Genomic DNA, 20,582 nt, shown 5'->3' on the forward strand with positions numbered 1-20,582 from the left:
GTGAGTTATATTCCGAGGCATAGGTGGCACCTGTAGCAAGTGTCGTGTGAACATTTCCAGGTCCTCGGCCGACGACTCAGGGGGTCGACATCTCGCGAATCAGGAGCCGCATGCGGCGGCTCTTTCAAGGACTGCTTCGTGCCGATGTTTATCAAGAGACCCACCGTCTCGCATTCACCACGGTGCATTGCGGCTCTTGGAAATGTTGAGAGGTTTTTTTTTCGTTACAAACATTCGAACAAAAATTCGAACAAAATGTGCTTTTCTTGTTATTTTGGTTGCCCGACACCCTGGCCTAGGTTTACAAGGCGTAGAATACTTGAGTGCCTGCTGTGGTGTGTACATGTTAGCAATGGGGAGACAAAGGTGACTGGGTGTGGTCCTGACAAAACCAGGGGATTACCTTCATCAGTGCTCACAAACGCTGGCGGTGACGTGGCCCAGCGGTAGCGCCTTCGCCACTTGCGACAGAGGTTGGCGGTTCGAATCCGCAGGCGGCGGAATTACATATATTAAAAAAAACATTTTTAAACATCGTTTCGTCGCTGCCTGTGTGACCGGCCCCTCTCCACTCAAAGCAGCTCCACGGCGTTCGGCCTCGTCACGCTCTCTCTGAAATGTGGCGCTGGACAAATACGTGTGCTCATTATCGTTACTACAGCACCTGCCGATGTTACAACCAGAGTCTCGGGTTCGAGGCAGGGGAGGCAACAGAATCACCACTGAAACCCCTGGGTATAAGTTCGCGTGTAGCAACCTGAAAATGTACGTGCGTATGTGCGCCGAACTTCTCTCGCGCCGTACGTAGGCCAAACGTTGCTAATCGTGGACGTTAAAGACCCCGCGACGTCGTTCGAAATGAGGAGGCCATTGTGTGTGGGACCGTACACAGTAACGTTGCATCCGTACCGTAAACCTACGGCAGACTATGTCGTGGCTGTGACGGGGGGTTACCACCTGTGTTGCCTCCGAAACGTCGTGATTTTAATTTTTATTTTATTTTACTTTTTAATGTTTTTACCTACGTGACTTTACCGAAAAAAACCTAAGAATATGTCGGAACCATAGCGGCTTCGTGTAATAATGGCACGAATAATACAAAATCTACTCATTTATGATCGTGATTTATATCCATCGTTTGCTGCAGCCTGTGCGGCTAAACGGGCGATGTATTTGCCTTTGTAAATGTGCGGGACAACTGCTGCTGACCCCAGGGAAATGTCACCCAGTCACGTGACTCAAGTTCAAGAGATTCCTGCTTCTGGGAAGCGTCGTGTGCGCGCATTTGTTGGCTTCCTGGTGAGACGGAGAGGCAATCGGACTGCCTGGAGAACAACAACAACAACCACCGCCATTCACCACTAAGTGGCGGTGACGTCACCACGACGCTTGCGCCAGGCTATGTGCACCTTGAGGCCACGTGAAGTGTCGAAAGCCCGCTGGCAGGAGGTCACGGGACAGACCCAGGTGCCACGGGTCGACTGACTGAGATGACTGGCTGATGCACCACCTGTGTCCCCTACTGTGCCAACTTGCTGTGCTTTATCCACCCGGTGCTCCGCTCGTTGTTATGAGCGTCGCTCCTTCGCCCTTCGTTGTTGTTGGAGGGCGACTGCCTCCAACTGCCCAGTAGCGTCCTTCACGAGCCTCCTCCACTGAGGCCGATCTTGACACCGCTGGTACCAGTCATCGGCAAGTCCACTCAGCTCCACGTCCTCCTGTACCACATCACTCCATCTCTTCTCTAGTCCGTGCCGCGCACGTTTAGCCCCCTCGATCCGGCCGAACAAAAGCTGTTTAGGCATGCGGTGGCTGGGCATGCGGGTTACATGACCCAGCCAACGCAGCCTTGCCTGCCGGAGAACACACACACACACACGGGGAGATGACAACACTCACGCTCCACATATTTAGGATGTAATAAACCTCCTTGCCGTGCTGACTCAACTTGGGACACTCCCTGTGCAAATGTATTACGTTCTCAAGATAAAACGCCAGCGCCAATTTTATGATTGCAATGTTGCATTCCAATATAGTTACGCCGACACAAAGCTTACAGGGCATTTTTTCTAAACTTTGCTCCCATTTTCTAACGTAAGCACTAAGGTATAAACTTTATCGGAGGAGCGGTGGCGCATTGGTTAGCACACTTCGCTATGAACCCAGCCCTCCTGAGTTCGAGTCCTGAGTGATATGTCCTGGCGGCCTCTACTTAAGCCCACTCTGAGAGTCGCGGTGAAGTATGGTCAAACGGTCCCCACGACCGGCATGGCGTGGGAGAGGCATTCATCCACCGTGCAGTCACAGGGCTGCAGTGGAGCGCTGTCACCGTCAATATCATTCCGCAGTGAAGGGAGTGAGGTCGTCATGGCATTAGGCAATCATTAATCCAAAGTATTTCCCGCGTTCCTCTTGCCAAGAGGCACGACAGGGACAAAAATCTGGAACACCTTGTTTGCGACTATAGTACATGAGAAGTAAAACATTTAAACTATTTGTGAATGTTTCGATTTAAAGCTTTCGTGACTGCAGGGATTCATGTTCTTGGTTGCTTGCGTTGTGGCCGAAACGTCGTGAGAATTATTTTATTACGTTTTATTTTTATTATTTTATTATTTCCCTTCTACGTGACTTTACCGAAAGAACCAAGAAGATATTTGTCAATGGTACAATCCGTCGCAAAATTGCATTTGTGAATGATTATTTTTTAACAAGGACAGTGTAAAGTGCTCAGAGTTATGCAAATACGAAACCTTTCAATTGTGGACTTTACCTCCGATGAGCACGCTTGGCTGTGTACGGTGATAAAGAAGTTCAACATACATGACAACAATAATAATCAATTTACAGAACCTTTGTGAATACACTCCTGGATGCAGGCTTCACCGCACTGTGTCAATCGCGGAAATGTTGGGGGAAAAAACTGTTGGCGGGCCCCATATGATGAACACACACACAATCGTCACTTCTGTCGCTGCAAGAAGGCCTCCCGGTTTAAAATATTAAATAAAAACTATAAAACAACTATAAACTACTTTTATTTCACCAGGTGAAGCCTACGGAGATATGTAGCTCTTTTCAGAAGCAACCTGGCCACAAATGAAAGCTCAATTAAGTGGTTTATCACGTGGAAATGTAAAGCAGCCAAATACTTTAAACGCGTGTTTCTAAATGTGGAGGGGAAACACCACAGGACCCGCAGAAAAATCCACGCGACCACGGGGAGAGAGAGACACACAAACTCAAAATACACAGCAGCAGGCGTCAGGGTAGGGATCGAACCCACGACCTCCTGCATACCAGGCGAGGGAGTTAACATCTCCTAGCCACCGTAATGATGATGATGAGAGAGACACGCAAACTCCAAATACACAGCAGCAGGCGTCAGGGGTTGGGATCGAACCCACGACCTTCTGCACACCAGGCGAGGGAGTTAACATCTCGCCGCATGTTTGGTATCGAGTCACAGCAGCGTCAGCTGCAGGCTGACGTGCATGGAGTCGCCACTGCTTTGACTTTTAGAATACAGCACTGGCATCCACGACGGGCCTGCTCTTGCGAATTATGCCACGGAGTCCCTCTAACGTCCACTTCCTGGCAAGCGACGGAGCTTCGCGGCGTTTTTGGTTTCCCCCGGGGAACGATGCGGAATTGGGTTGGGGGGGATGTGACTTCGACTGGGAATCGAACCGCAAATTAATGACTCAGTGACACACCCGATGGCCCCATAAGACCCAGCCGCCCACACAGTAAATAGACAAAATGCCGCACATATTATCAGATTGAAAGCCGGGGCAGGCACGGTATTTCAAAGTACAAATAACAACAATAATCGTAATTTAAAGCCCTTTGTCGAATGACGGTTGATGATGAATGCCACCCCACACACCGTGACAGTCATGGGTGCTGTTGTATCATATCTCGTCACGCTGGTCAGTGCGGGGTGGGGGTGGAGGCATCCAAAACCAGTTCAAGATATAACTCGGCACTATTCTATTGTTGCGTATGACAATGGGCTCAGGAGATAAATGCCAGTGAGTGAATAATGTGCGTGCTTCAAGTCGAATTATTATTATCTCGAAATCTGCTTGTCACGAGAGGGCTTCAAGGCAGAGTTCGTGAAGTTCTGCAAATCCTCCTCCTCCTCCGTTGAAGGAGCGCAGATGACAGTGGTTTGAGTTGTTGCATGGCCACTGATGTTCGCCGTGGCTGGGAAATGGAACTCAGTTCGCCGGATTCAGAATGAAATGAACGAAAACACTGTTACTGTCGCCACGTGAAGTGTGTACGTGACCATAATGTGGGTTTTTTTTTTCAAATAAAAGAAAACGTAGAATGTAGCGAATTCGTGCGTTAAGGCGAGTCATCGACCTCAGTGATGACCACTTGTTGCCTATTTGTAATGTGCGTACGTATGTTGAACTTCTTTCGCACCGCACGTAGCCCACCGCGCTAATCGGAGGGTGCTCGGGGAGGACAACTTTACTAAACACAACAAATCGCAGTTCGAGAGATGTGTTTTATGATACCCGCCCGAAGGCGATTGAGCTAACTGGCCTTTTCCTGCTTGGTCTGACCAGAGTCGAGGGAGTTCACCCATTATTTATTCTTGACAGCACTGATTGTTCACCAACCTCTAATTTCAAGTGTATAACCAAATCAACGTTCCTGTATCTGTGTATATGTGTCTATGCGTATGTTATGGCTATGTGTATGTGATGTCTATGTGTACAGTATATGGGGAGCGGTGGTGTAGCGGTTAGCGCGCTGCGCTACGAACCCAGCGACCCGAGTTCGATTCTCGCTCACGGCCACCCACACCAGTAACGATTATCTGAACCGGTCCTGGGCCCCCTAGGTCGACTCAGCCATAAATTAGCACCTGTTGTGGTGTGTAAGCATCGCTACTATGGAAGTGGTGCTGGCCACCCACCCCCTCGTATGTCGTGTCGGCCTTCATCATAGGTGCTACTGGCTAACAGCACTTGCCCCAAAAGTCTGTGAAGGCTATACTTTGGATATTTGTTTTGTGTGTGTGGGTATATTCAGTGTCAACTGCCTGTTTCTCCTTGTAAACGTTGTTAGCCACGTCCAGGGTTGACATTAGCAAAAGGCAATTCCCCAGTTTGTTTACACACGTTAATATTTTACCTATCAGGATCGGCAGGTGTGGTATGCCCGTGTGTGTGTGTGTGCGGGTTCACGGTGGAGTTTAACCCTTTGAGTTCTGTGCATTCATTTGACTTTGCCCAATCCACGCCTGCCAATTGTGAGCTTTGGCCAATCAGCACCTACTCTGAACACTCTGGTTGTACAAACACACTTCGCACACACACGCTCGCATATAAAGACACTTGCATAGTGGACTTGTATCATAATCTTTACGGTCGGACCTCTGCACTGTTCACCGTTTGGAAGTCCACCCCCTCGCACGGGTCAAACAAGCCGAGACTTGTTCCTCAGTCTATCGGCACACAACTGGGGCAGAAGGAACAGGATCACATCTGTGTAGCAGCATCATCATCATCATCATCACACCTACACACACACACAAACACCTCTAGAACGGCAGCAAGAGCATCTGTACAACAGCAGCATCACATCTGTATCGCATCATCACACCTGTACACACCTGTACAACATTCGCGCCGTCACCACACCTGTGCTTCAGCGGCCGCAGCATCACCCCTGTAGCAGCAGCAGCAGCATCGTCACACCTGTACTCAGCAGCAGCAGGGGCATCTCACCGGGCACCAATGTCGTTCTCCTCTCACAGCGCGAGTGGCAGCTCCTCGCCACGCACAGCCACCACTCGCTCCTTCTCCTCCTCCAGCAGGATGGCCTCCGGCAGGAGGATGGCCACCATCGCCTCCGCGTCCTCCATGTCCTCCCTGCCCACCCTCAAGGGGCTCCACGGGGACGAGAAGGCGGAGATGCAGGGCCTCAACGGGCGGCTCGCCACCTACATCGAGCGCGTTCGATCCCTGGACGAGGCGAACCGCAGGACGGAGCTGCAGATCAAGGAATTGGTGGAGAAGCGACCCTCGGGCGCCGTAGAGCTGCGGCAGTACCACGAGGCCGCGCGCGAGCTGCGGGAGCAGGTGGGGACGGGGTGGTGTGAACGTGCGTTGTGATGGTGTGGCGTGACGGTGCGGTATGATGGTGCGGTATGACGGCGCGGTATACTGGTTTTGGGGGATGTCTTGCCGCGGGTTTCGGTTATCCAGTGGGCAGCAGTGGTGGTGGTGGTGCCAGCCCGTTCATTGAGGGCCCGAAACAAGATTCGTATTCTGAGCGAGTCGGACAACTTACATGCGACGAGCTACACAGCTTCATTGTATGTCATGGGGGCGCGAAACAACAACTGCAATAGACTCGTTACAAGCCCAAATTAATGTCTAGTTGTGATATTAGAACCAGCCTTCTGTTTTATGTACACATACATAGCAATGATCTAAGTGCGAGCGTGACATTTTAGTGAACTCATCATTGCCCCTTGAGCTACTTGTGGCGCTGCGCTTTCGTTTGCTCTCTGCACGGGAGTAGAGCCGGCGCGTGCGATCTGGATACGGCGCACAAGTTGTTCGCAATGTTAGAATACAATTGTACGGACCCGTACGATTGAGTCTCGAGCGAGCATAATTGGCCGTCGACATTCACGGCAGAAGTGTGCAGGGGTTTTCAGCGTTCGCGGGGAGGCGAGTGGTAAAGGAGGGTGACACCCCCAAACCGCTATTAATTTTACTCGCTCGGGTTTCGCGCAGAAATTCCCAATGCAAATTAGTATTTTCATTATTTATATTTACAACGGGCAGACGATATGTGAACCTCGTGGCCAGCTGAGAGGCAAAACGATGGGCGGAACGGTGGGCACAGTGACTTGCAGATTGTTTTGTGAGCCCGGCTATCGCATGACATTTGCTGCCACGCTTAGCAGAGCAAACAAATATCGTGCCCCATTTAACATACATGTTGAGCGGCTATGTAAAGTATTTGGTGGAAATTAAACAAACGTGAAGGATGAACATATTGCAACAAAAACAACCTCGTGCCGGTCCTGGCTACCTGAGCTCAATTCCACGGCCAATATTACCTGGCGAACATTCCGCTCGTACCGATCGGCCTTGTTAAATTCAAGAACCGTGTTTAAAGCTTTCGTGACTGCAGGGATTTATATTCCTGGTTCTTTCGGTAAAGTCACGTAGAAGGGAAATAATAAAATAATAAAAATAAAACATAGTAAAATAAGAACCGAGTTGCACACTCTTATATATCACAACTTCCAGAGTGCTGTTTTCTTGCGGGCCGCTTAACGTTAAAAATGAAACAATATGTATTTACATGTCGTCAGTGTCGTGTGATACTGACCACCGCCTTCACCAACAAGTACTGACCGGTACAGAGAGGTATGGTCAAGAAAGCTCCGTGACTAGGACAGCATGCCCCCCCCCCTCCCCCACATGCTGGGAGGGGGGCTTTGATCCGGAAGTGGATGGACAAAGGGCAGTAAGATTGTTAAACATGTGGTTTATATTCTTCACTTGTAACCAGGCAAGGGCCCGTTGTGATAGAAAGCATGATTTTTTTTTAGATACCTGATTAAAATCTAAAGATTTTAAGCACAACTTCAACAAAACAGCAAATTCTGAAATGCAAACAAAAACAATGCCGCACTGAAAGAAAAATCAACTAAACACAGCTGTAATTAAACATAAATATTAAATAATGCATTAAAAAAACGATGAAATATTAAACATTGATGAATATAATGTACAATTGGGGTGCGGTGGGGAGGAGGAAATGCATGCCTGCTTTGTTTTCGATTCTTGAACATTTGCATTATTAATTTTCACGGATTATCTACGGTGTTTTGGGAGTCTCATTCCCTTACGTAAGAGGGCAAAGACAAGCCCAACATAATTTCCAAATATGAAAAATATAATCAGCTGATGCCACCACAGCCTAAACGCAAGAGCCACGTTCGGGGAAAATCACCTTAAGCACAAAGCCATCACACACATGCTAATTAAATGTTGTGCAAATTCACCGTGGGCCAAGATCCGGGCAGCTTTTGTAACGTGACTCTTTCGGCAATATCTAATTTTCACAAGGTACCATTATAACTGGCAGCCTTTGAATATTGCAGTAGCCGGTAAGCCTCTATTTGCATGCATTAGACTAAGACACGTGTGCACGCGCGCGTGTGTGTGTGCGGTGTAATCTGACGCTGCCTAGCTGGCTGCTCAGGGTAGGTTATTCGACCGGCTCACTGTCTCGTGATGGCCGGGCTCTTGCGTGGAGTTGTCGCCGAGCCGCCGTTGTGGGGGCATCGGCCACGCGAACGTCCTCCCTTGAATGAAGATTGGGGCGCCTTTTGGCCGGGAGTGCGACAAACGTTTGTTTAGCGATGCTGCATTGGCGGTGGTGCACGAGCACAAATAACTCGTCACACGTGTCAATAGCACTGCTCTGAAAGGGAATTATGTATATATACAATAGAGATAACAGGTGACATGTAGCGAAATGGCACTTCATCGTGTCATATCTGTGCCACGAAGGAGGGCTTTTCCCGAAATTGTATGTTTTCCCTTGCGGGCCGTTGTTTTTTTTCTTTTTCAAATTGTGTTTCTGACTTGCAGCTCATACACATTGCATAATGACGCCTCTTGCCATTATACTGGGGTTGTCTCCCGAGAGCTCAACTCACAATGGGAGGGACTGTGAACTGAAATGCTACTGTCGGTTGGTTGGCTCGGCTTATCATCTCTCCCAAGGGGGTCGATTAAATGAGTACCACGTTAACACAATGCCACCAAATTCATCGTGTTTCGATATCGGCCCACCATCCACCTTGGAAATGTGAAATTTCCACAATTGGCTCCGGACCACCAACGTAGTTTAGCGCTAACCCCTATTGCATCCCTGATGTTGATAAATGGCCGCTACCATCATAATCACCAGCCATGATTTATCCACTGCTTTATGAAGCCCTCTCCAAGCCAACTGTTGTTTTTGTATCATCTGTGTAAGGGACTGGCTTATTGATGTGCAGTGTTGTGGGATACAATTGAATGAATGACGCTATAGAAAATTATTACCTATCTCCTGCAATGCGAGCCGATTCCAACGCTCCATCTACACGGCCGGCGTATAAGTCTCGGGGGCACATTTCCACCTACCAGGCACGGGTTAAATTCAGGGCCAACATCTGCCCTCGTGTCGCCGCAGATTTTGAAAGCCACGATGACCAACGCACGTCTGCACGTGGAGCTGGACAACGGGCGCCTGGCTGCCGAGGATTTCCGAGCAAAGTCAGTAAAACACCGCTTTCCACTCTCCATGGCGCAGCGAGCAGATGAGTGGTGGGGCCTTCGCTAGGCATTTTAGGGAGGGCACATTGCATCATTGCATTATGCAATGTGTAATAGGCACTCATTACAACACACAAAGTGCTTGCCGTAAATGAACCACAATACATTTCTGATCTCAAGGAGCATGAATCATCACGCAAACTCCAGTCATCCTCGCAGTGACTTTTGACTAACCATCGAACTAAGACGGTCACTGTATCGTGCGCTTTCAGATGCGTTTCTGCAGTCGTCTGGAACGCTCTTCCTTCCGATTGTATGAAGCCACTGGAACTACGCACTTTTAAATCATCATCTAGATTGAAAACTAATTTCTTGAGAACTGCATTTTGTGTTTAGTTTGTTGTCCTTCCCCCGCACCTCTGATTGAGCATGGTTGTCTATGCACAGTGCAAATGAAGTTCAACATACATACACACATACATTGTTCTCAACATTACGCGAGTTTACCCAGGTAGACATTACCTACTGGGTCTCTCTACTTTTTCAGGAGGCTCTGTGTAATTCCAAATGAGTAAATTAGCCCTCAACACATTCTCAGAAAGAGTAACAATGCAAGTAAAAGGTTTTTTCTAGGCAGCAGAAAGTCGTCTGTTGTCTGGTTAACAACAGAAGGCCCGTCTGTAGTGGGAGCCAGTGGAGACTCTGATTGAAGTACTGGGGAGTGTTGGTCCCAGTGATGCGTGCGGGTGAGAAGGGGCCCAGGGAGCGGTGTTTTGGCTCATCCTGCGGTGGCAGGTGAGGGAGACGGATGGTGACTCGAAACCTCCTCGCTGTCGTTAGAACACCTCCACGTGTTCAACAACAGGCCCCCGCGTGTTGTCAAACATTGTCGAAAAAACAAGCACAATACGTTCTGTGAACGTTTCTCTAATTTTGGAACTTGTGTTCTTCTGTGCGTACAAGAGTTTTATCTCTCCGAGGTCTTGAGGCGCTTTGTTTTTGCCTTCTGCGCGGGTCTCCTCGACAACGGAGACGTTTATCGCAATGGCTTTCTCCGTGTCTTGAGGTTTCATGTCGGGATGTATTTCACGTAGGCGCAAAATTCACCGCCATGCGATTCTCCCTTGCGTCCCAACCGTGCCGAGTCTGTGAAAGTTAACCCGGCAGATCTTTATTTGCAGCAGCAAACCTTTAATCACTGGGTCTAAATTTAATTATACCCTCATATCCTGTAGTTATTTATTGCCCACCGCTTGCCAAGAAAGATCCAGAACGTTGTTCTACTCTGGTAGGGAGCGGCTATTTCTGATAGCTGATAGAAGAGCGCCCTCTGCTGGCTAGAACCCCCACGTGTAACAGTACCGCAGATCGGTGTCAGTGGCTTCAACGTTTCACATCCAGACCCATCTGGAGTTGGCGATTGAAGTGGTGATGATTGACAGTTTAGAGGTGGTGACTGAGAGAGCGAGTGACCGCGGTGTTGGTAGTCGAAATAAGTTGAGTGGCGATTGTGCTGGTGATAGTGATGGTATTTGTGATGGGGAGCGGTGGCGCAGTGGTTAGCGCGCTGCCCTACGAACCCAGGCCTCCCCGAGGTCGACTCAGTCTCAAATGAGTACCTACTGCAGTGTGTAAACATCGCCACTGGGGAGACAAAGGTGGTCGGCCGTGGTGTTGGCCAGCCACTCTCTCGTCTACCGTACCGTGCTTCATAGGTGCTCGCTAACAGCACTTTCCCCAAAAGTTTGTTCAGGCTATACAGGCGATCTTTGTCTTTGCTATTAGTTCGTGACGGCGCTGATAGTGGTGGTGGTGGTGCCGCTGCTAGAGGCGGTTGGTGCTTCGAGTGTCGCTGGCGGTGAGTGGATGTGCTGTCGCCCGTCCTCCACAGGTTGGAGTCGGAGGTTTGCATCCACAACTCGGTGGCGTCGGACATCACGAACCTGCGACGCGCCATCGACGAGACCAACGTGACGCGCATGAGCCTGGAGGGACAGGTGGAGCTGCTCGAGGAGCAGCTGCTGCACATGCAGAAGAGCCATGAGGACGTGAGCAGTTACAAATGCAAAGATCCCCGTATAGCCTTGAATAGACTGCCGGAGCAAGTGATGTTAGCCAGCCACACACACGATGCCTACACAGACAGTATACACACGTGTATTATACATGCAGACACGGTACGTGCAGATATACAAGTGCATGCAGACATGAGACGTACATATAATTTACGGACATGAAACATGCGTACAGTTTTCTCTTTTGGAACATACACGTACCTAGAGCAATAATCGCCCCCTACTGGGAAAACAAACTTGGCAGGACCCTCATGATAATGAAGTCGAGTCACTGAGTGAGGCTTTCCTGGCTATGCGGAATATTCTTAACATATAACGAGCGAGAACCCTGATGTGACCCTACCTCCGTAACGCTGCCATTAATAATCGCGAGCGGAGCATTAAGTTCGATTGAATATTTCAGATTTACTGTAATACACCCGTCCTTGGACGGGCTAGAAGGCGAGGAATAATAATAATAACAACACAGTCACACAGCTACGATCACGCGTAAAGTAGGCGCCATGCAGACGTTTGAAGAACAAACGTCGCCAGCATCATCAGACATGGTCTATCCACCGCTGCATGAAACTCCCCCACCAGCCAGGTTCTTCACGGGGACTGTTCGACCATACTTCACCGATCGGCGAGCGCCGGTTGTTAAATAAGGAAGCGACAGGGAGGTAGGTTCAGCTTCAGATGCCACTCAGCGCTGATGTTAGCCGTGATGGAGAAGCCAGCTCGGGTCTACATACAATGTCGTTGTTGTAACAGGGTGGTCCCAGATGTCTTGTGACCCTAAATTAATTGACTCCTAATATAACGGAAATTATATTACACTGGTCAACAACAACAAAAATTCTGGCCTGGACTTTTTCAGCTGTTTTTTTCATTGATTTTACCCGAAATTAACTCTGTCAGTTATGCTTGCAAGTTGTTGCGAGTCAGTGACTGTTTTAGTGTTAAAATATGGTGCTGTATTTTTAGGATAGTGTGTTTATAATATAATTTTATGTGATATCCACATTTATTTAATATTTTCTTCTGCAGTTTTTATTGAAAATGCAATATTTGATATCTCATAAACCTGATGTGATAGACAAAAACTGATGCCAGATTTGGAATCAGCACCCCAATATTACATTAAACCCGTTGGAATACCTTATGCCAGAAAAAGTGTGTTGACCAGTGTTATTGGTTCTTTCAGTAAAATCACGTAGAAGGGAAACAATAAAATATTAAAAATATAAAACAATAAAATTCTCACGACGTTTCGACTGCAACACAAGCAATCATCAGGTGTGAAATCCACAGCAAGAATTGTATTATTTCCCTTCTACGTGACTTTACCGAAAGAACCAATAATATGAATCCCTGCAGTCACGAAAGCTTTAAATCAAAATTTAACGGAAATTATTACGTTTTAGAGATAACAACGGGGGGGGGGGAGTTCACAAGACATATGGACCACCCTGTATACATAACGGTGGCATATACCGCAATAGCACGACACGTTTTCGAATTAATTGTATTATTATTTACGTTTTTTATAAGGTGCAACAACAGACCCAACAAAGGAAAGCCTGACAGTCTCTTAAGGCTTTGTTTTTATTTTAACCCCGGCAGTTTTGATATGCAATGTTTTTTGTTGTAAACCTGCTTTTTGAACTGCCTCCAACAGCCAACTCGTTATCCCACACGCACAGAGACTCGTGTGCATCGCTGCTGCGCGTCTGCATGTTACTTCCCATCATGAGCATCTGGGTTCGAATCTGGGGCTGGACTTCCTGCCCATATTTAAACCTTTCAGCACCTCCGATTAGCACAGTTGGCTACGTACCGGTGCAAAAGAAGTTCATTTATTTAAAAAAAAACGCGAGCACGCAATGCAATGCTTAGCAATCGAGCACGCCCGCAATTTGTGTCCATCGCCTCGTAGAATTGTACCGCACCGCTGGCGATGGAGGCATCGGCACCGGGTTTTTTTTGGGGGGTATTTTTGGGTCAAAAGTAAAATTGGCTGAAAGAAAAGATTGGTCTTTTTTTCCCCAGCACGACATTCGGGCACCCCATCATGGACACCGCTGCAAAATTTCACACGTCCGTGGCTCCCATCTGTCACAGGAGCTCACGTACAAATAAAAAAAACCAAACCAGACGTAAACCCTGGAAGGCGTTAATCCTCTTTGAGAGGCCACAGCCAAAAGTCTGGTTGACTTCTCCTCACTTGCACGGATGAGCGAAACTTTTCCAATTTCCATTTTTATGAGACTTTTTCTTTCTCCCTTCAGTTTTTTTTTGAAGAGTTTTTTTTGGGGCTCTCCTCGCTTTGCCGATGAGACGTACGCGCGTACACGTGTCTGTACACACGAGCGCAAATTATAATTTTAATATTTAATTTTTTGCAGCGAAAGCCATTTATCCGTGCGTTGTTTACGCGAGCCATTTGTTTTTATTTTTTTATTTTAAAACCGCCGTCGTTGTTTGCCGAGCGTTTGGCAGCGTGGCGGAAAGGGGAGGGCATTGGAAGCAGCCAATGTGTGGCACGGCCCGAAAGGAAAAAAACCCTCGACATTGTTGAATATCGCCAAGAGGCACCCACACACAATTTGAATGCACTAATTCAGACATGGGTAGTTTTATCAATCCATTAATTCATGCAGTTTTGTATTCACTCATACATCGATCCATGCGTCCATGTTTGCATTCATTTATTAATCTGTCCATTCGGGTACGTATTAAATCATTGACACATTCTTCCTCTAATCTATGGATCCATTGGTGCATGTATTAATTATTTCATGCATTCGACCATTCGTGCGTGAAGTAATCCGGTCACGCGGCAATAATTTCACGCGTTACCTGTGGAACGCGTGCGGCCTGCGTGCAGGAACGCTTCCCAAGCCTGGGGGCACGTGCGTGCGTTGCATGCAAATGATCCAACCTTAAAACACGTGTCTGGTTACGCTTTTTTTGTTATTAAACCGAACCTTAATCGTAACGATCCCTCCAGTTACCGAGCAATATCTAATCTCAGCAAAATCTTGGAACGCCTGGCACTCTCTCTCTCTCCACTCGGACATCACATCGAGCCCCGGGGCAAATGTTTGCACCGTTCCATTCCGCACATCGTTCAGAGCATTCTACAGAAACAGCCACGCTCAGGGTGGTGGGTGACCTGATCACAACCAGCGCCTCGACGATCGAGCACCGCCACAGGACTCAGCATCGTGACGCCGTCTCTGAAATATGGCGCAGGACAAATACATATTATTATTATTATTACGACGACGATGTGCCGATGCGTTATAGGCGTGCATGTCACACGACTCTCTCGCACTGTGCAGGGTTCAATGTGCATCTGTAATCTCACCAATTAAAAATATCATTTTGCGAATATGATCCCCTCCCCACTCACGCCCACTTCCAAAGTGTGACTACATCCCCTCGTGGCGGGGGGTGGAGGGGCTCATGCTGTGACCAGTGCCGGATTAAGCTAGTGCGTGGCTTGTAGCATATGTTATAACATGTCCCTAACACACATATAAATATTAAAACACGAATTTTTTTACTTGCACAGTAAAGTAATTGTATTTTTTCATTTTCTATACAGCCAGATAATACGACAAATCGCTAACCTTAAACACCCAGTCGTTCATAAAAGTTGAAGGCGGTATAGTACTACAGTAATAGAGCAAGTGCAGAATGACCGAACCGGAATTGATAGCTTGAAAGCATTTAGAGCGGGGCCCTTGAAAGTACGGGGCCCGTAGCATTTGCAACTTTTGCTACGGAGGATAATCCGGCACTGGCTGTGACGGTGACGTCCACAGGAGAAGAGTTCCCTGCTCAAGGAGATCGAAGAGTCGAGCATCTCGGTGGAGGTGGACAGTGTCAAGGGCCACAACATCAACGACATCATCGCCGAGATCAGGGCTCAGTACGAGGCGCTCATCAAGAGTAACCTGCAGGAGATGGAGGTCTGGCACAAGAGCAAGGTACTCGCAGGGGCATCCTTCTTTCCTCTGGCGCTTGACAAGGAACGGACGCGTTCGAGTCTCCGTGTGCGTTGAGGTTGTGGAGCCATTTTTTGTTTTTTGCGTCGTAACAACTGTTTTGGTGACACTGCATCGGCAGTGGTGCACGAGCACAAACAACAACAAACTCAACACATTCGTCATGTTTTGTTGTCCATCCCCCGCACCTCGAATTTGCATGGTTGGCTATATACGGTGTGAAAGAAGTTCAGCATGCATACATTAAAGTTGTGCCTTAAAAGGAAGAATTTATAAACGGCGACGTTTCGGTTAGCGGCCCTTCTACATAGCACATTTTTACCCAGTAAAGCCTCACCGAGTCTCATGACTCGTTTGCAGGAGGATCCTGCCGAGGTTTCAGTTATGGGTGATGGTGGCTATGAATAATAGATCACTATATTATTTCAGTTTTGGCAAAAATTTACACCATGACACCGGCACTCAAAAAGCCATCTTTTGCGAATAATGTCAGGGGAATCTTTAATGTCCACTTTGAAGCGGACAGCGCGTATCTTTATATTTGTACAGCGGCAATATTAATCAGGGTGGCCGCTGGATTTGAACCGTGATCCTCTGCAACAAGTGCCGAGCGTGCTACCGCTGGGGCATGCCTCAGCCGTTTGATAGTATCTGGTTCGCCAGATGGATTCCGTTTGTACCATTCTATGAAAGCATGTACGGTGTTGGGCAATCATCAGTGATGTCAGTGATGGGTTGCCCTCCACCGCATAGACTTGCAGACTCGTGTTGAGACCCACAAACTCGCATAGAGGCCAAAATACTCATAGAGACCTATATCCTCACATTGAGACCCATAGACTCGTGTAGAAAGCCACAAATTAACAAAGAGACGGATAGACTCATACAGAAATCCACAGACTCAGAGACCTACAGTAGACAACACAGATCACACTTCACAGAAGTCTCAACTAGTCAAGTCATAGACTCACATTGGAGACCCACAGATACACTCAACTCACGACACTTGAGAACCCGGTTTGTATGTACGTTTAACTTCTTTCGCACCATACGTAGCCAACCGTGCTAATTAGAGGTGCGAGGGAAGGTTTAAACGTGGTCAGGCAGACCGAGACCCCGATTCTAAACCCAGATTCTCATCGGTACCAGCTCGGCACTGTTACCCCCGACTTCTGAGCCACGGGGCCACCTCCGTCTTTAACCCCCGACTCTCAAACAACGTCACCGGTGACAGCGGGGGAGACGGCGGCGGGAGGAGCAGGGGGATGAGAGGCGGTGACCCTGTTCTTCCTCTGCCTCCCCGCTCACCCGCGCAGGTCGACGAGATTCACCCGCGCATCTCGCAGAACTCGGAGGAGCTGGGCACCCTCAGGCAGCAGTTGTCGGAGCAGCGGCGCGCGATGCAGGCCCTGTACGCCGAGGCGGAAACCCTGCGCAGCACGGTGAGCATCCACAAACATCCTCTTCCTCCTCTCCGTTCAGTAAAAACGTGTATTCAGCATGTGCGGTTGAGACCGGCATTTCGGAGGGCTCACAGACTTCGCTGCGCTGATCGTGAGCTTTCCCATGTTGGGGGTAGACGCGTATTGAGGAGGGGAGCAGCGTGAATGCTGCACGTAGGTATGTAGAACTTATTTTGCACCGTACGTAGCCAACCGTGCTAATCGGAGGTGTGGGGAAGGACAACAAACTAAACACAACAACCATAGCTCCAGTGGCTTCCTTATACCGGAAGGAAGAGCGTTCCAGACGTCCGCAGAAGCGCACTGCATCTGAAAGCATGCGATTCATGCTGTATCCATTGCCACCCACCGCCGTAAACAATGAGACTATGCTAAAGTACACTTCATACAATAAACATGTTGTTGACAGTCAATAACAGTAATTTTTGTTTCGTCTCATCATTTTACATTCCATCCAATAAACAGCAACTCCTTCCACGTCTTCCACTGTCTCCCGTCTTGATTTGGTCTCGTCGCTTCGGATCATTCCAGTCTTTTGCTTCTACATCTCTCTGACTAAGTCTGTCCGTGTCGTTCTGTGCCTTCTTCATTTTCTCGTTCCCTCTACATACAAATCAAGTGTCAAATATGGTACTGGGGAGGCCTTCATCCAGCAGTGGACAGATCACGGCTGATGGTGATGCCAATTATCAGAACATTCGTGTCGACCAAGTAATGAGTCCATCTCCCATTCAAATAAAAATCCTCATCAAAATCAATTTCCCAAAACTATTTTTTTTCACTCGTGCATTTCACCAGTCCTGGCGCTCACACCTCTCTCCTGCCCATTTCCTTCCCCCCGCCACCCGACTCGCACCAGGTGTCATCGCTGAACGAGGCAGCCCAGGACGTGGAGGCGCACAGCGCAGAGGGTCTGGCAGGCCTGGCGGGGTCGATCTCCCGCCTGCTCTCCGAGCTGGGTTCGGCGCGCGGCGACATCGACCGGCAGCTGCGCGAGCACGAGGCTCTGCTCAACACGAAGATGCGCCTCGAGGAGGAGATCGAGACCTACAGGCGCCTGCTGGAGGGCCAGCACAGCCACTGCGAGGAGCAGACGACCGTCCGGTGCGTTCGGTGACGGGGGCACGACGAACGCTCTAGGGTTCGATTTAAAGCTTTCGTGACTGCAGGGATTCATCTTCTTGGTTCTTTCGGTAAAGTCACTTTCAAGAGCCCCACTCTAAATGCTTTCAAGCTATCAATTCCGGTTCGGTCATTCTGCACTTGATCTATTACTATAGTACTATACTGCCTTCAACTTTTATGAACGACTGGGTTTCGATTTAAAGCTTTCGTGACTGCAGGGATTCATCTTCTTGGTTCTTTCGGTAAAGTCACGTAGAAGGGAAATAATAAAATAATAAAAATAAAACATAAGAAAATAATTCTCACGACGTTTCGGCCGCAACGCAAGCAGCCGTCCTCAGGTGAAGAACAGGTCTGTCGGGAAGACAGCGTCTGAATGAAACACCACCACGCTTGGCAGCGTATATTTAAGCTGGGTTGGAGGGGGGAAGAGCGCCTTGACAAAAAAAATTGCATCAGCAGAGGTTAGTGTAAATGCGATTGGTATTACCTTAGAGTCGCGGCATCTCTTCAGAAATGTGAGAGACTCGATTAGCTGAGCCTTCTTATCCCGGAGTTTGTTGAAGGATCTTAAAGTTTTGTGGAATCCCACCCCGTAGTGGCGGTTAAATTTCGATTTACAGCTTTCGTGACTGCAGGGATTCATCTTCTTGGTTCTTTCGGTAAAGTCACGTAGAAAGGAAATAATGAAATAATAAAAATAAAACATTATAAAATACTACAACGCAAGCAGCCGTCCTCAAGGCGCCCTTCCTCCCCTAACCCAGCTTAAATATACGCTGCCAAGCTTGGTGGTGTTCATTCAGATGCTGTCTTTCCGACAGACCTGTTCTTCACCTGAGGACGACTGCTTGTGTTGTGGCCGAAACGTCGTGAGAATTGTATTTTATTATGTTTTATTTTTATTATTTCCCTTCTACGTGACTTTACCAAAAAAACCAAGAAGACGAACGCTCTAGGGTTGCCACCTCCGGAGGTGCACCAACACCGGCACGTACCTCAGGAATTAGAATATCTCACATCATCTTCATCATCATCGCCAGCAGCCGTGGTCAATCCACTGCTGGATGAAGGCCTGCCTCCAAGCTGCCACCACCTCTCACGCACTTCACAACACCAGGAAGAGAATCCTGGAGATGTCAGACAAATCCTTGCCCTCTCCCTCTGCGCTCAGTTAATAAGAGTAACAAAACAAATCCTGGTGTTTGTTAATCAACCCGTTGTATTATTTCAGTCAATAAAAACAACGCAGATGCCAATTTTAATGAGACTCTTAACGTAAATTGGGCGATGCACCACAAACTTTTTTTTCTTAAAAAATTTCCAAGCTGCAACAAACGGCAAATCGCGAGTGCCACTAACACTGCCCGTTGTGTCGTTACAGGGTGACAAAGGATGAAAAGCGTAAGACGCACGCACGCACAACGCACACACAACGCACACACAACGCACACACAACGCACACACAACGCACACACAACGCACGCACAACGCACTCACAACGCACACACAACACCCGCGCATGATTCAACACTCAAGCGCCGGCTGATATAACACCTCTACCACATCTGTGCCAGGCTTAGTTCAAAAGCGACGAGGTCACCACGGACCCTCCGCTTAGCGCAGTTGGCTTCGTACGGTGCGAAAGAAGTTCATCATCCGTACACACATACAGACTCCAGTGTTATTAATTGCCTGGTAAATCCATCACCTGCGCTCCCCTACCCATTTCGAGAAGTGAATCAACGGTTCGCCCCCTGCCCACGATTTGGTGAATCGTCAAGACACGAGGTCAGAAGTAGATTCACACTTTCAATGCGTGCATCATGAGCTTCAAACCCAGTTTTAAATTGGCGAATCGATATGTAGTTAAACGCTTAAATAAGAATACATTTTCTTTCAAAAATCGGCTGAGCTGCAATCCTACCGCTTAATACCGATAGCGCAGGTATTCGCAACTTCAAAGCACAAACCTACCCCACGCGCATTCTAGTCTTGACTTAGTCTTCCCGTGTCTTCACGAAGCCGAACTGCAAATCACGCTACGAACAGGGAAACGTTCAACAAACTCTGTGTGTGTACTTGGCAGAGAAACCGAGCAAGATAACCAAGAAGATGGTGAAGGTGGTGACGCAGGAGATCATAGACGGCCGCGTGGTGTCAGAGAGCTCGGAGACACAGGACGTGGTGCTGACCAGCAGCGACAGCCAGTAGCGGTGACCGCTCAAGATCAGCAAGGGGAGGCCGGGCGGCTCAACGGTCTGCAGAGAAATTGGGCCATCACCTCCGAGATCCGGGGTCTGCGTCTGGGTTTCGGTCACTCGTGATTAAACCGGGTTTTAAGGTCTAGCAAATTGACGGTTTTGGTACAGTCACCAATAACTGCTAAGAGAAATGTATGTTACAACACCATCCCGTCGAGTTTGGTTTTCAATTAATGTGGCAAAAGTTCCAATTTCGACGATTGTTTTTTTGTTGGTTTGACTGAGACGTGATGAACATTTTTAGCACAGGGCCATGTGGGAATGCACAGGCCCCCTTAGTGCGTGGCTTAAAGATGCAACGGGAAGGGATCTCAGAATAATTTCTGCGACATCTGCTTCCGAGGGCCAA

General features: G+C 48.3%; 1 protein-coding gene across 1 annotated transcript; it reads left to right on the top strand.

Moving 5' to 3' along the window:
• The first annotated feature begins 5,527 nt into the window (after positions 1-5,527).
• LOC144729088 (keratin, type I cytoskeletal 18-like) lies at positions 5,528-20,314 on the top strand. The gene is made up of 8 exons (XM_078608979.1): positions 5,528-6,101; positions 9,229-9,311; positions 11,203-11,359; positions 15,199-15,363; positions 16,698-16,823; positions 17,704-17,948; positions 19,354-19,373; positions 20,059-20,314. Exons 1-8 carry the CDS (start codon positions 5,757-5,759, stop codon positions 20,181-20,183), a joined length of 1,266 nt encoding a protein of 421 aa, XP_078465105.1. The 5' UTR covers positions 5,528-5,756; the 3' UTR covers positions 20,184-20,314.
• Positions 20,315-20,582: the final 268 nt, after the last annotated feature.

This window comes from Lampetra planeri, chromosome 31 (assembly GCF_965212315.1).
Source record: "Lampetra planeri chromosome 31, kcLamPlan1.2.h2, whole genome shotgun sequence".
Classification (NCBI taxonomy): domain Eukaryota; kingdom Metazoa; phylum Chordata; class Hyperoartia; order Petromyzontiformes; family Petromyzontidae; genus Lampetra; species Lampetra planeri.

What these genes read in the sequence shown, in the direction of transcription:
- LOC144729088 (XM_078608979.1), top strand. Translation starts at nt 5,757, where the DNA reads ATGTCGTTCTCCTCTCACAGCGCGAGTGGCAGCTCCTCGCCACGCACA. An exon ending in AGGTCTGGCACAAGAGCAAG is followed by an intron (nt 15,364 to 16,697) that starts GTACTCGCAGGG and finishes TCACCCGCGCAG; the next exon opens with GTCGACGAGATTCACCCGCG. An exon ending in GAGGAGCAGACGACCGTCCG is followed by an intron (nt 17,949 to 19,353) that starts GTGCGTTCGGTG and finishes GTGTCGTTACAG; the next exon opens with GGTGACAAAGGATGAAAAGC.